At 41.1% G+C, this 16,200-nt stretch overlaps 1 protein-coding gene across 1 annotated transcript in view; it reads left to right on the top strand.

Annotated features, from left to right (window-relative positions):
* The window catches only part of SORL1 (sortilin related receptor 1), a 216,807-nt gene that overhangs the window by 79,023 nt on the left and 121,584 nt on the right, over window positions 1-16,200 (top strand). The window contains exons 9-11 of the mRNA XM_027835471.1: window positions 3,737-3,929; window positions 6,414-6,531; window positions 6,725-6,798. Coding sequence (XP_027691272.1) covers window positions 3,737-3,929; window positions 6,414-6,531; window positions 6,725-6,798 — 385 coding nt within the window. The remainder of the gene's footprint in view (window positions 1-3,736; window positions 3,930-6,413; window positions 6,532-6,724; window positions 6,799-16,200) is intronic.

Here is a 16,200-nt window from a genome sequence, read left to right as displayed (position 1 = left end):
CACACACACACACACACACACACACACACACACACACACACACACACGAATAGATGGTCCTGGAGGAGGGAGCTGTTCTCATTTTTTTGTCTTTGTATCTCCAGTGCCTGGAGTACTGCCTGGTCCATGAGAGGTGAGATGAACCTGGACTTAGGATTTCATTGTGATAGGGTACTCCCAGTGAGGGAATTTCCTCTACCAATGCAGATCAACACTTTCTCAGCAATATATATTCTTAGGCAGTTGTCTGGGCTACTGAGAAGTTTGAGTGACTCTGCCAGCCATCACCCAGAAAACTTGTGAGACAGGTGGGACTTTACCCTGAGTCTGGCTCATTGTCCACTCTGCCATTCTACCTGGTCCAAGCATTTAATTTGTTGAATTGAATTGTGTGAGGGCATGTCGGTTGCCTTCCTTAGACCTCAGTTTCCTTATCTGTTGAAAATGAAGGAAATTAGACTAGGTAATCTTTTGAAGGTCCTTTCCAGTTCTAAACTCTGTGATCCTGGGTTAAAAGGCTCCCTCATGATGGGAAATAGGACCTATTTGAAGTGGATGCCAAAGGATCCTGAGCTCAGTGGGAGGACAGAGTTTCATTGGTCGTTGGGAATATCACTGCTTTAACTTATTCTTTTAAAATCTGAGTAAAGTTCCATTTCAATAATGGAACAAAGGTGGGTACCTGCTGAACGCTGTGCTTGTGGTTAGCAGCATTTGGAAATTGAGGTGTTGGAAGAACAGCCATCCTGAGGAATCACGGAGACCCCGTGAGGATGGATGGTTGAATTGTTAAGAAGATGGAAGGCTGGCTGTGCTTGGCTGTTGACAGTTAGCCGGGGCTGGATCCTGTGGTCAGTGCATCTGAGGGCAGCCTGCAGGGCAGTGAGCTGCATAGCAACTACCCTTGCCGAGAGGCAGGCTGGGAAGCTGTAAGGAGAGTTCTGCAAACAAGGGCAGACCAGGGATGAAATGGAAAAAATAACCTCTCACACTGCACGAAGGATGAGGTTAGGGATTTTGCAGAAGGGAGGGGAGGGGGCAAAGAGAAGAGAGATGGAAGGATGGTTTGGGAGAAAAGTGGAAAGTTGTGAGGTGTGGGAAGAGGATGTGTTTGTGCTTGGAGAGGAAAGATAAACAGCTCAGGGAGTCTGACCTGGGGAAAGGAGCGGGGCTTGTTTTCATTAGGGGAGCTCAGACCTCCCTGACATTTGAAATAAGCTATTAAACTTGAGGTAAATTGATTGATAATGATAGAATAAAAAAAAAAAACAGGTTGAGAAGATTGATGTAAATATGGAACAGCAAGATATTAAACCTTGAGTAGACTCCAAGAAAAGTAAATGGACAAAAAAAATAACTGAGCTACATTACACATCCCTACCCCCCCTTAAGGTAGAAAACTTTATTTCAAATGATATTTAGGCTGCAGCTTCTGCATTTTATCTGGAACTTCGGTATTTTGTCTATGCATATTAACACAAGTCTATGACTTTTGGTCTCCATTTCCTACCTCCTTCTTTAGAGAGAGAGAAAGGCTTTTTATTAAAGCAAATGTAGAATTTCCCTGTGCCTGAAGGATAGCATAGCAGCTATCAGTTGCTGAAGAAATTTTTATGGTCAGATTTTTATTTTTATTATTTTAACTAGGTCTGTGACTTCACTGGGATGGAGAACTTTGAATGAGGAATTCTGTTTTTTGGGGGAGGGATTTGGTTAGGCAATGGGGTTAAGTGACTTGCCCAGGGTCACACAGCTAGTAAGTGTTATGTGTGTGAGGCTGGATTTGAACTCAAGTCCTCCTGAATCCAGGGCTGATGCTCTATCCACTGCGCTACCTAGCTGCCCCTGAATGAGGAATTCTTGTTACCAGTACATACCACCACAATCTCTAGGGCACTGAGAATAATAATCACTAATAATAGCTAACATTTATATAGCACCCACTATGTACCAGGCACTGTACTAAATGCTTTACAGTTATTATCTCATTTGGTCCTTAAAACAACCTGGAGAGGTGGGTGCTGTTATGATCCTCATTTTACAAATGAGGTAACTGAAGCAGACAGAGGTGAAGTGACCGGCCCAGGTCACAGAGATAGGAAATGTCTGAGGCTGCATTTGAACTTAAATCTTCTTGACTCAAAGGCTAACTTCCTTTTCATTATACCACATGGCTTCTCGTGTTTGAACAGTTGAAGGTGGGGTTGGGAGCATAAAAAGCAAAACATTTTTAATCTTAAACTTTTAGTAAAGTAGTTCTGAACCTCCCAGATTAAATACATAAAACTAAACTTGTGCCAGTCTCACAGGAACGTGATGGTTGTAATCTGTGCTGTAGTTTGAGGTGAAACTGCTTTTCAAATGTAAAGCACCACAGTGAAACTCATAATATCCTGATTTAGCTAGCCACCAGGGGAAACTGGGTCCCTGAGATCCACTTTTCACAAGTAGGTATCTGATTGCATTTAGCTTTGTATTGTGCAGCACCATGCCGCCTTAAGCCTGGGCAAACCACAGTCCTGGTAAAATGGAGAACTAGTTGGTGTTAGCTTCTGCCCTGATTCTGTGCCCATCAGACCTTTAGGTACTACCATCTCATCTAACCCAGGAGCATAACCTAAGTAACCCAAGAGCACCTGGGTGTTAACCATCTCTCCCCTGCTTTTGTTACCTTAATGACTTTCTTTATCCATTCTATAATGGCGTTATCTTATATGTATGGCCTCCTCCAGTTATAGTGTGACCTTCTTGAGAGGACGGGCTATTTGTATCCCCAGGGTTTTAAGGCAACACTTGGCTCCTAATGAGTGCTTAATGAATACTTTTTAAAAATTCATTTATTCATTCATTGTAGAACAAATTTTTCCTGTGCTGATCCCACAAGAAAGGGAAAATGAATTATTCCCCTCCAGTCTTCAGCATAAATACTTGGAGAGATTTCCTTGGAGCTACAGGTTATAGAATCAGATTGAGTGTCTCATCAACGGCATTCAGACTTCAAGCCCTTCCTGTGCATCAGTGCTGATGTAGCTGTCTGGAAACCTAGCTTATTATCCTCAGCATGGACATTAGAGAACTTTGCTAGTGGACAAATGATGGTGTTTCTTAGCTCTATTTTTGCATAACAATGATGATGATGATATTATAACAACTCATGTTTCTGTAGCTCTTTGGTTACTACTGAGTTGTATTATTATCTGAATTTTCTGGATGAGGAAACTGAGACTCAAAAGAGTTAAGTGACTGGCCCAAGGCCATACAGGTAGTAAATATCTATGCCAGAATGAGTTCAATTGAACAGGCATTCATTAAATGTACTCTCCTACATGTCAGGCACTGTTCTAGGTGCTGACCCTGTAAGGGGAGAAATAAAGCAGTCAGTCTTCGCCCTCAAGGAGCTTATGTTATTTTGGGATGGGAACAGCCTGTGGGTAGATAATTAGACATAAAATAGGTACAAAACAACTTCTTCTGGTAGCATATTGCCAACAGGGGGGCATCAGAATAAGCTTCCTATAAGAGGTCGCAAACTACAAATCCAGATCTCTCCTGAATCCAGAGCCAGTGCCCTTTCCACTGTCCCCTATGCTTCTGGTCTATTGTCTCAGAGGTTTCTACAGAGCTGCTGGTTGAGCCAGCATCCTTCAGATTCCAATAAAATAAAATTACTGTTTTTCTTAATTCTAATCAAGCGCATTTTCCATTTTCCAGCTCTACTCACTTTCTCTGGTTGTAGGTACTTTGCCAATGAACCCTTCGCTGATTTTCACCGAGTGGAAGGAGTTCAAGGGGTTTACATTGCCACCCTGATTAATGGGTCTTTGAGTGAAGAGAACATGAGGTCAGTCATCACCTTTGACAAAGGAGGAACTTGGGAATTCCTTCAGGCTCCAGCCTTCACTGAATATGGAGAAAAAATCGACTGTGAGGTATCAGCTGCTTAATCTTGTTTTCCATGTTCACAAGGAGAAAAGTGACTATAATTGTAGTGGTTTGTCTCTTCTCATCTTTAAAGGGGAAAATGCAAATTAGAAAAAAAATAAGAGGATGTAATAAAGAAACCCCATTAATATTATATGCTGTCAGCTTTTATCAGTACGTAATACTACAGTAATTATAATTTCTTACGTAATTTTTTTGACAATTCTGTAGTCACAGCCATATATTAGAATTCTACAGTTTGTCCTGCCTGTGACCCCATCTGTATTATTTTCTCAAAAAGTTACCCATTAAGTTTTTTTTAAAGCTTTATTTATGCTTTAGGTTTCTTTTTTTATATCCTTTCCATTTCCTATTATTCTGCTCCTCCCTCATGCTCCCTTGTAATAAAAAAGTAAAAGAAACATACATTGACTATGTCTGACAACACATGGCTCATTCTATACCCATATCCACCACCTCTCTACTAAAGCCATATTTCATCACCAATCCTTTAGAATCACAATTGGCCATTGCATTAATCTGAATTCTCATGTCTTTTCATGTTATTTTTTCTTTACATTATTGTGACATTTTACGTTTTTTATCTTGCTTCTGCTTACTTTACTCTCAGTTCAAATGAATCTTGCCAAGTTTCTTTGAATTTCTCATATTTGTCTTACAGTCCAATAATATTCCACTATAGACATCCAGTACCACAGTCTGATATGCCTTTCTCCAAAGGGCATCTACTTTGTTTCCATTTTTTTGCTATCACAAAATATTTTATTTTGGCAGATATCAGCACCTAAGTTTTAGTAGTTTCTCCTTGGTGATCTTCTTTCACCACTTCTTTTTCTACAGACTTTTTGCCTCCTACCCTTCCCCCTTTCCATATAATGCAGATCTTTGCATTGTGGCCCTGGGGAGTATGTGTATCACTCCTTTTGCCCCAGGTGTACATAAGGATTAGGGCAGTGGGATGAGCTAGGCAAGAAAGAACAAGAAGAAAAATAATTCAATTCATGTTTTAAGGAATCGAAGGCATTTGCATTTGAAAATGTCAGTCTGTTCAGAGAGATATAATTTATATGCATATGCTCATGTTCACACAGCCTCCTAACTTCATATACCTGAATATGTGGTCCTTTGGAAATTCCTAGTAAAGACCCTGCCCCCAAAATCTATATTGTGTTCTTTCCACTTTACCTGGCACCAGGTTCCAATCCATCATTGTGGTGTCTTATAGAACAGAGAGACCTATGATAACTTCAGACAGATCCTTCTAGGTTTTAAAAATTGGAGGGGATTAAGCCCTGCTTGGGAAAAACACTACTTCTGTCCTCAAAGTTCAACTAAGGTAAAAGAACCTCACTTCTGCCCCTAAATTGTCTTACTTTTCTTCTGACAATTCTGGCAAATGTATTTACTTAAGAACTGTAAGCCTGGCCGTTGATCAGCTCTTAGTTTCTATTTGTGATGTCAAATTATGAAAGCCAGAATGTGTAGGAGCAGTTAAAATCTGATTGCCCTTGGATACAGGAAAGCCATAAATGGATAGACTTTCTTGCAGGTAAAGTAAAAAATGAGCTTGAAAACAAGGGTATTAGCAAATAAATATTTGAGATCCAGTTCAAGTTGCTCCAGTTTTTATTCCCCAGTGATGAAGCTGGCAAGTTAAATAGTCATCGGAGAGACCTTTTTGAAACACGAATTTGTAGATCAGGAAATTCTTGCTCTGGTTATTACCTGCATTGTAAATGCATACTCAGTTTTTGTAGCCAGAAATTCTAGGCTCTCCCTTGAATCTGTTACCTAGGCAGTGATCTTTAGGACTGGGTTATTGTGTGTCTGTTTTGCCCTTTTGCCTTTTCTGGCAATAAAGCCTAAGGGCATAAACCCGTCTTATGTTAAAAAGTTTGTTCCTTATGCAACATGCTTTAATTTTTAATCCTTTGCAAAAAGGGTGCACTTTGTATGTACTGCATTTCCTGCGTTGGTCTGCAGGGTAATTTATCAGCCAGGGCCTTTCTGGTTTGTAGTTCTTGGTTTTCATTCTGTCACTGTCAGAATGGCTTAAATCACATTTAAAAACCTGTCTCCACTGACTTGGAAAATAAGGACTATGGGATCATTTCATTTTTCCTTTAGTTCCAAGCCACTTGAGAGGTTATCTGAGGCAGAAATGGAGAGAATTCTGTTTCTCTCTGTGTTTGAGTTGAGAGTGATTCCTGATTGCTGTTCTTTGAGCTTCTTTTTGAGGAGGCAGTCCTCTCCGCCACTCCTGTCTCCACACCCACCACCTCAGGGGAGGAACTGGCCCACTCTCCTCTTCACCTTAAAGACCCTGGAAGAGTTGAGTCGGATTTCCTTTAAGTGAATTCCTTTCCTTCTCTGTCTGGCCATGGTGCCTTTACATGGTGGGCTCAGTCTTCAGTAGGAAGTCGAAGCCCTTTATCAGACACTAACAGGTGTCTGCAACTTTTGTCTCCAAGCTCTCTCATGGCTGTTCCCTGCACTTGGCCCAGCGCCTTAGTCAGCTGCTGAACTTCCAGCTCCGCAGAATGCCCATCCTCTCCAAGGAGTCAGCTCCCGGACTCATCCTTGCCACTGGTATGTCCGTGTTTACCTTGGAATGTAAACTGCCTAATCATTTACAAGTGGATGGATGCAGGTCGTTTTTTCTGATGTGTTCTTCATAAAAGTGATGGTGTTGAGACGTATAGTGAGTTGCTTGTTGGAGGAGGTGATTGCTTACCATGCATATTTCTAGAATTAAAAAACATTCTTTTCCTTCCCACTTTAGGCTCCGTTGGAAAGAACATGGCCAGCAAGACCAATGTGTACATCTCTAGCAGCGCTGGAGCCAGATGGAGAGAGGTCAGGATCTTCCCCTTCTTCCAGTCTTTAGTTTGTCTTTGGTCTGGGAGGATGGGCTTTCGTACATTTGGATTCCCAAAACGTTCAGGACAGTCCAGTGTGAAAAAAAAAGGTTAAAGATAGAGTGAAGTGACTTGGAGACAAAGTATATAAACTAATTAGCATAGTGCCTGGGGAGGGCACTAGTCTTGGAGTCAGAAAGACCTGATATTTCTAATAGCTGACATTTATATAGTGCTTTAAGGTTTGCAAAGCTCTTTACATACATTATTTCATTTTATCTTTATCACAAACGATTCTGAGAGGTAGGTGCTATTATTTCCCTGTCTTATAGATGAGGAAACTGATGCTCAAAAAGTAATTTGCCCCAAGTCACATGGTTACTGAGTATGTGAGGCAAGATTTGAACTGAGGTCTTCTGACTCCAAGTCTACTACTCTCCCTACTCACTATGCTAATTGGCTTATACAATGCTTAGAAGTCTGTCTCGTGTGTGTGTGTGTGTGTGTGTGTGTATGTGGATGTGTATATGTATTTTTTAGAGAGCTTGTTGTTAAGCATTTACCAGCACACCACTGGTATAGTCATAGGATCAGAGACTACAGAATTGAGAAGAACCTTTTTGTTTTTGTTTTTCAGTGGTGACTGACTCTTTTTAATCTCATTTAGGGTTTTCTTGGCAAAGATCCTGGAGTGGTTTGCCATTCTTTCTCCAGCTCATTTTACACATGAGGAAACTGAGGCAAACAGGGTTAAGTGACTTGCCTAGAGTCACAGAGCTAATAAGTATCTGAGGCTAGATTTGAACTCAGGAAGATGAGTCTTCCTGACTCCAGGCCTGGTACTCTATCCACTGTGCCACCTAGCTGCCCTTGGAAGGGACCTTAGATAACATCTAATCTTAGAGTTCTTAACCTTTATTTTATGCGCACAAACACAGGTCTCTTGAATGTTTGATATTACATCATAACTGTAATAGCACTGTTCAAAACAAAAGGGCTTTTATGTACTTCCTGTGAATCACTTTGCATTGTAGTGCTTTTTTCACTCCAGTAGAATATAATAGAATATAAGGTCCTTGAGGACAGGGGCTGTGTTACCTTTGTACTCCCAGAGCCTGGCATTGCATAAATGTGTATTGAGTGAAGGAATCCTTCATTTGATTGTGAGGCTCTATAAGGCCATTATTACTGCCAGCACCTAACAGTGATCTTCATGTAGCTAGTACTCAATAAGTATTAGAAATTGAAGCTTAAACATCTCCAAGCATGTAAAAATTATTTTGCCACCCTACCCAGTTTTTATTGTGACTTAAGGATGCTGTAGGGAGAACACATCTTATTTCCTTAAGACTTTTGTGCCGCTTTAGTGCACAAGAACCAACTTTTCATACATTACCTCATTTGGTTCTCACTTTAGTATCAATTGTGAGACATGGGAGATGCTGGCACAGATGGTGTGCCTGCATCAAAGAAGGCACTGTGCTCTGTGAGCAAAGCAGAACTGCCGCAGCACCGAGGAAACATGAGAAGTGCAAATCTGGAGACATCCCCATCCCAAATGTTCATATGGGTTGTTTGTGCCCAACCTGGGGTAGAGCCTTCCGTGCTCGTAATGGTCTGATCAACCTGTACCTTGACCCCAACATCATGATGTCATCGGTCCTCTTTGAGTGTGAAGGACAAGCAGTGAATGAGTGAGTGATTCTCACTGTCATCTCCTGATGTGGGCACTGAAGGTATTACCAGAGAGGTTAAGTCAACTGTCCTTTGTCACTCAGCTAGAGAGTCATGACTTTTTAAAAAAAATTTTTTTTTATTAATTTATTGTTAGTTTTCCGCAATCACTTCCATAGGCTTTTGAGTTTAAAATTTTTCTCCCCCTCCTTCCTCCCCCTTCCCCAAGAAGGTGTGTGATCTGATATAGGCTCTACATAAACATTCCTAATAAACGTATTTTCATATTAGTCATGTTGTAAGAAAGAATTGGAACCAATAGGAGCAACCACAAGAAAGAGGAAACAAAACAAAACAGGAGGAAAAAAAAATCAAATAGTATGCTTTGATCTGCATTCAGACTCTGTAGTTCTTTCTCTGGATGTGGATAGCATTTTCCATCATGAGACTTTTGGAGATGTCTTAGATCCTTGCATTGCTGAGAATAGCTAAGTGTATCAAAGTTAGTCATCACACAACATGGCTGTTACTGTGTACATCGTTCTCCTGGTTCTGCTCACTTCACTCAGCATCAGACCATACAAGCCTTTCCAGGTTTTTCTGAAGTCAGCCTGTTCATCATTTCTTATAGCACAATAGTATTCCATTACATTCATATACCACAACTTGTTCAGCCATTCCCCAATTGATGGGCATCCCCTCCGTTGACATTTCTTTCAGAGGCATGATTTGAACCTAGATCTTCTTGACTCAGAAGTACAACCCTCTGTCTACTAAACCATGTACAGCTCAGCATGTCAAGTAACCATGTATTTATTAAGCATTTTTCATATGCTCTGGTTAGGATTATGTGGGACACAGAAGAAATAAAAGGTCTAGTTTCTGACCTTAAGCAGCAGATGATCTAGCTGGGGAGATAAAATCTAACACATAGGACTGAATTATAGGATTTCAGATTTAGACCTGGAAGGGACCTTAAAGGTTATATAATCCAGCTCTGTCCTTTTACAGATAAAGAAACTGAGGACCTGTGAAATTAAGTGACTGGATGAAGGTCATACAGGTAGAAAGTGAAAAAGGCGAAGTTTTCTCATGGCTTATATTTTTCCCACTGCACTAAAATAATAGTTTAAATTTTATAATGACCATTAATATTTTAATCTATAATTTATAGCATTAGGTGACAGTTTTATAGCTCTTAAAACACTTAATGATAGTTAACATTTATAAAGTGCCTACTGTGTCCCAGGCATTGTGCTAAGCACTTTTTAAATATTATCTCTGCTGATTCTCACAACAACCCTAGGAGGTATGGTTTTTCAGTTATTTCAGTCATGCCTAACTCTTTGTGACCTCATTTTGGGGTTTTCTTGGCAAAGATAATGGAGGCTTTGCCATTTCCTTCTCTGGCTCATTTTTAACAGATGAGAAACTGAGGCAAACAGGGTTTAAGTGACTTGTGTGGGGTCCCACAGCTAGTAAGTGTCTGAGGCTGGATTTGAACTCAGGTCTTCCTGATTCCAAGCTTGGTTCTCTATGCACTGCCCCACTAGATGACTAACTTAGCATACATTTCCCCCTTACAACAACCTTTTGACTGGTACCATTTTACACATCAGAGAACAAGGAGGTTAGGGACTGGCCTAGGGTCACTAAGCCAACACTTTTCTGAACAACAGCACTGTGAAATAGATAGTCATCTGATTCAGAACCAAAAGAGACCACAGAGATCATCTAATCCAAGCTTCTCATTGAACATATTGGGAAAGTCAGGTGTGAGGTCACATGAATAGGAAGTGGAACTTGGAGTTGAACTCAGTGCTCTTTTCACAGAAGCACACTGCCTCTCTCAAGACATTTTTACCTCCCTGAGCCTCAGTTTCCTCACCTGCAAAATGTTTCCTCACCAGTTCTAAATTTGTGATTGTGTGGTCATTCAGTGAAAAATTATATGGTCTAGACACTGCATGCCCCTATAAAGAATTCAGAGGAGATCGATCAGCCCGGGCTGGAGCAGTAAAATGCACACAGTCGCACGCACGCACATGCAGTACAGCAGAACCAGGAACACTTGACAGATCTGTGAGTTGGCCTTGCCCGGACCCTCGAGGATGATTCAGCAGCTGCTTTCCCTTTCCCTGGTGTTATGTGTTCCTTTTGAAATTGGGTGTTCTCTCCTCTGGCCAGGCTTGTGGTTTGCTTGTATGTTCTGATGTTGGTGTAATCTGGTATTTGGACATCTGCAAGCAATTTCCTCTTGTGAAGAAAGAGGTATCTTTTCCCTCCCAGCAAAGTAGTGTGGTCTGGTGAATTCTGGGGCAGCTACAAGTGGCTCCCTCCATGCTGTTTTAATTTCCACCCATAAGTTGCCATTGTACGAGGGGATTTTATTCGTAGACACAGAGCCCAGGGATTTTATTCATAGACACAGAGCCCAGAGCCGAGGGGTGGGGGTGGGGAGCAAAAGCATGAGATTGCATTTGTTTGAAAGGAAGCTTGAGAGAGTGCAGCCTTTTCTTTCAATGTGGTGTAAAACAATGGCGGGGCAAGGAGGTGGACAGAGATGTATTAAGAGAGGCAGTGTGATGTGTAAACACAGTTAGCAAGCGTTTATTAAGCGCCTACTGTATGTCAGGCTGTGTGCTACAGACAGGCAATCTCTGCCTCACTTAAATGAAAGAATGGGTGAAAGAGACCTTATGAAGTACTTACTGTATGCAAAGCACTATGCTAAGTGCAGGGATACAAGTAGAAAAGCAAGGCAAAAAAAAAAAAAAGAAAGAAAGAAAAGCAAGGCAGTCCCTGCTCTCAAGGAGCTCACATTCTAATTGGGATACATCATCTATGGAAGGTTTCAGCTGCAAGTCAGATGGGAGGGTCCCATGATCCTTAGGGTGCAGAGGCAAAATAAGTGCTAATGCCTCTCCTTTAATGTCCTTTAATGTCATTTCCATTGATAAAATCTCATCAGTTTCTGATGTTGAATGATTTGACAGTGCCAAGGGCTTAGGTGGCATAAACTTTCTTTTCTGGGGCTTCAGTAGCTGTGGCTGCAGCACCTGCAGGGGCAGGGGCCTCACTGCATCTTTCCAGGGGTTGCTTCCCAGGACGAAGGCTGTGGGCATTGCCATCCCCAGGACTCTTAGGTTCAGGATCCTGCTCCATCGGTTAGTAGGGATGGCTGGCCCCCTTTCCACAAAAACTGTTTCACTGCCTGATGGCTGCAAGGGTTTGATTGGAAGCAGGACTGGTGGACTGAGAGGGCTGCCACTCTTAGACTTCCCTCCCTCTGCTTTTTTTCTCAGAAAAATGAAAATCTCGTACTTTAGCTCCTTCTTCCTCAACCCTGTGCTGTGTCCATAAGTAAAGTCCCTTTGTACAGTGGCTACCCATCTGCCTGTTGGTGGCATTCGGTCAGCATTTGTTGCTGGCAGTGATGAGGAAGCCTGGGTCCCTTCTCTACAATGATTTTTCCCCTTAATATTGACCACAGGGACTGGGTTGGAAGTGGGTCTGGTGGTTTGGGGGACATTTCTATTCCTAAGGCTCAGAATTAGTTGGTTGGCAGTTGGTGGTAATGCCTAGCCCGTTTTCACAGGACTTTCTTCCCTGGGTGATGGCTGTGATGACTGGGCTGTAATAACCTTCTCTGGGTCTTAGTTGACTCACCTGTGAAATGGGAATAAAATACCTTATTCGCCTGAAAGTAGAATGGTGAATAGGAAGGGAATCGTAGGGAAGGGGTGTGTGTGCTAGAGCTGGGCCAGATAATCCCTTCCAGCTCTGTGGACCATGATCCTAGGAAATTCATTCTTATGATTTAGTTAGAAAGAGAAAACAGGAAAATATAATGCTCCATCCTACCTGTTATGAAGGAAAGGAAGTGGTGGTAAGAGTAGTAACAATAATAGCTAGCACTTGTATAGTGTTTTAAAATTTACAAAGATCCTCAGAACAATCATGAAAGGTGGGTACTATTATTATCCCTATTTTATAGATGAGGAAGTGAGCAGAAATTAAGTGACTCACCTGGGGTTCCACAGCTAGTTAGTGTGGGGAGGTTGGATTTGAACTCAGGTTCCTCACTCCAGACTCAGCTCTCCACCCACTGTACCACCTAGTTGCCTAGTTTCAATACAAAGATATTTGCTTCATGAGGTAAGGCCCTCAAAAGAACAACTCCATGAGAGATGAAAGGATCACCTTCATCTTCATCAAGAAGCATTTATAAATCATTATAACTTCTCGGTGGTTACAAAGCATTGTCATATATAGCAATTCATAATGTGAATATTATTATTTAGATTTCTAGTGCTTGTCTTCTTGTTTTGTGTCATGGTGCCCGTCCATATATGGTGAAACAGAGAAGAAAACAGCGCATTTCCTGGTCCTGAGAGAAACTTTGACTTCTAAGAGAGTCAACTCTGATACAGATCACATATTGGCAAACAGATCTGGACTCTGAAGCAAATGAGTGGATAACATATTAGTGTTGGGTTTGTGGCCTGAGTGGGAGGAATGAGAATTGTGTTCTGAGATGAGTAGGAGTTGGAGAAGGCTTCAAGAAAGAGATGGACTTTCTAGACCTGCTTTATTAGAAGAAAGATTAAGAGCAGATTGTCAGTCACTCACTGAAGTGGTGAAAGAGTCTATTAATATTGGAATGATAGCTTTAGTCCCATTGGATTACCTTTAACCTTGCAGTCTGTCACTCAGTCAACAAGAATTTATTAAAGACTTACTCTGCGCTAGCCACAGGGGTTGGGTTACAACTACAAAGGGTGAGCTAATGGGGAGATAAAAAGTGCATATAAAAACATGTAGAGCATAAATACAAAGTTAATTAATATATATATGCATACACATATACAAAACATATATATATACACACACACACACACAGACACAGACACACCTGCACACATATATACACACACAAAATAATTAAATACAGTGTAGTTTTGGGGGAGGGTCATAGCACTTATTCTGATCTGGAACGTTTTCATGCTGCAGATTGTTCCCAAGTTGGAACTTAAAGGGAGAGAAGGACTCTGGGAGGTGGAAGTAAGGAGGGGATACATTAAATGGTTACTGTGAAGGCTCAAAGACAGGAGACGGATGGAGAAGAACAGAGAGAAGACCAGTTTGACTGGATTGTAGAGTGAAGCAGGGAGAGTAATGTCCATTGATTCTAGAAATGTAGGTAGGGGCCAGGTTGTGTAGGGCTTTAAAAGCAAAACAGAGGAGTATCTATTTTATTCCTGCGGTTGCTAGGAAACCACTGGGGTTGGTTGAGTAGGGGAGTCATATGACCAGATCTTCTCTTAATGCAGACTACTTTGGCAGTAGTTTCTAGGGTGGACTGCAGTGGTGATGGGCTTGAGGTTTTTGAAATAACCAGTCAGAGGCAATGAGGATCTGAACTAAAGTGCTAGCTCTGTGAGGAAGGGAAGGAATCAGATGTGAGAGAAGATGTGAAGGGAGAATTGGCGAGATCTGCCCGTTTGCTGGATGTGTGGAGTGAGGGAGGGCGAGTCTATCTCCCCTGGAAGGATCGTGGGTTTTTTGTTTCCGTTTTTGTTTTTTTAAGAAGTAAAGAAGTTTGGAAATGGGGGGAATTTTAGGGAAAAGATGATGAGCTCATTTTTAAAAATGTGTTCAGTATAAGATGTCTCTGGGACATTCATTTTGAAAACTCCAGTAGACCCAATAGGTGATATAGGATTGAAGCCCAGGGGAGAGACTGGGGCTGGATATATAGACCTGGGAGTCATCAGCATAGAGATGATAGTTAAACCATGAAAGGTGATGAGGTTGCTGTTGTTGTTGTTGTTGTTTTTGTTTATCCTTCCTTCTCAAAGAGGACAATGACATCAGGAAGATGATGCCATGACTTGCAAGTAAATTGGACTTAAATGAGGCAGGGCTGTGCAAGGTCAGCAACCTCACCTTCTCCTCTGGAGTCAGCTGGGTATGATATATCTGATATGGATCAGGACAACTGGAGATGGCCCCCGATGACATTACCTGAAGAGGGACGAGGGATCGAGGGAGTAGAGAAGAGGGCCTAAAGCAGAACCTTGTGGAGCAAACACCTCCAGCTAGGAATCATGACGTGGATGTAATAAAAAGAGGGCTAGACACAGAATTAGGAGAGGAGGCCTGATTCTACTGCTTTCTAGTTGTGTGATACTTTAAGGACTTGGGTGACTTCATCTACCAAATGGGGATAAAAGTACTTGCACTTGTCACAGGTGATATGTGAGGAAAAGCGCTTTATTATTCCTTGGTTCTTCCCTTCACTTTGGTACACAGAATTTCAGATGGTGATATGTATATGTGAGGTAAACAGGAAGAGAGAATAGCATAGAAATGTGAAGCTCAAATGGATTTTCCTTCATCCTTTTTTCACTGGGTGTTCTAGTTGTCCCTACTCTAGGGACTTTGGAGCAGAAAATCCAAGGGTCCCAGTGTCCCCTCCTTCCTTTCTTCCTCACTCTCTAAGGCACTCTTCTTACTTTATAAATTCCTTACCTCTTTTTCCTTCTCCCCTCTCTTTCCCTTCTGATCCCCAGGGCTATGGTTTTTACCTTATAATAAGGTTGGTTTATTCACTTTAATTCAATATTAACCAGTGCCTGCTTTGTACTAGGTATTGAGATCTAAGACAGAAATAAAGTAGTCCCTGTTCTCAAAGATCTCATGGTTTTTTTTTTTTGTTTTTTGGGTTTTTTTTTGGCTAGGCGATGGGGTTAAGTGACTTGCCCAGGGTTACACAGCTAGTAAGTATTATGTGTCTGAGGCCGGATTTGAACTTAGGTCCTCCTACTGCCCCTCAAAGATCTCATGTTTTACTGAGGGACACAGAGTATACCCATCTGGTGTAACTCTTGCCCATGTCCTTGCATAAATGATGACTTAAATGCAAAGATGGAAAAAGTGACTGGGGAGAAGCCAAAAAGTTGTCTATTATCTAGAAGCCTATATGCCTCTATATCATGAACACTTTCTTAAAGACAGAGATTCAGTAAATGCTGAACATGGTGAGCACCAAACAATATTTTAAAGAATGAAATTGATTATATTTTAATAGACAAGAGAAGCATTGTTATTGATGTTAGTTATCACCAAGTCAGCAATTTGTATGTAGTCAGACTATCGACTCTTCAGAGCTAATAATAGTATTAGTGAAAAATAGTAATAATACTAATTAGAAAAATATGATGTATAATTAAAACAATTTAACCCTGAATTGTTTAAACAAATAATTGGAAATCAGAAATGGAAAATAGACAACAAATGACATTGAAAGTGGCTATAATAATTTTATTCTCAAGTTTAACCAATATAAATTAATTACCACTACAAGAAGACTGAAATATCTCAGAAAGTGCCTTAGTTGGCAAATATCTGACTTATTTGTCAAATGGAGATAGATGGCTGGTGAAGACGATTCTTGGGTTAGAGTATAAACTAGTTTGCAGAATCTTGTGAAGAAAGATGATGGATGATTATGAGAAATATCTCATAAAGAAGAGAGAAGCAGTGGAGAGTAAAACCAGTTTAAAGAAAACTTGGCAGGATATCCAACAAAGTCATTCTGAGGACAGTTATGGATGAAAATGAAAGAATTGCAAATGGAAGAAAGATGCAGAAGATTAGCAAAAGTCCTAGCAAACTTTGCTTCATCTGGGACAGTGGAACCATCACCCTTGACTCCAACATC

This window comes from Vombatus ursinus, unplaced genomic scaffold (assembly GCF_900497805.2).
Source record: "Vombatus ursinus unplaced genomic scaffold, bare-nosed wombat genome assembly UNPS02014816.1, whole genome shotgun sequence".
NCBI classification, from domain to species: Eukaryota; Metazoa; Chordata; class Mammalia; order Diprotodontia; family Vombatidae; genus Vombatus; species Vombatus ursinus.
This window is presented reverse-complemented; position numbering and strand designations above follow the sequence as displayed.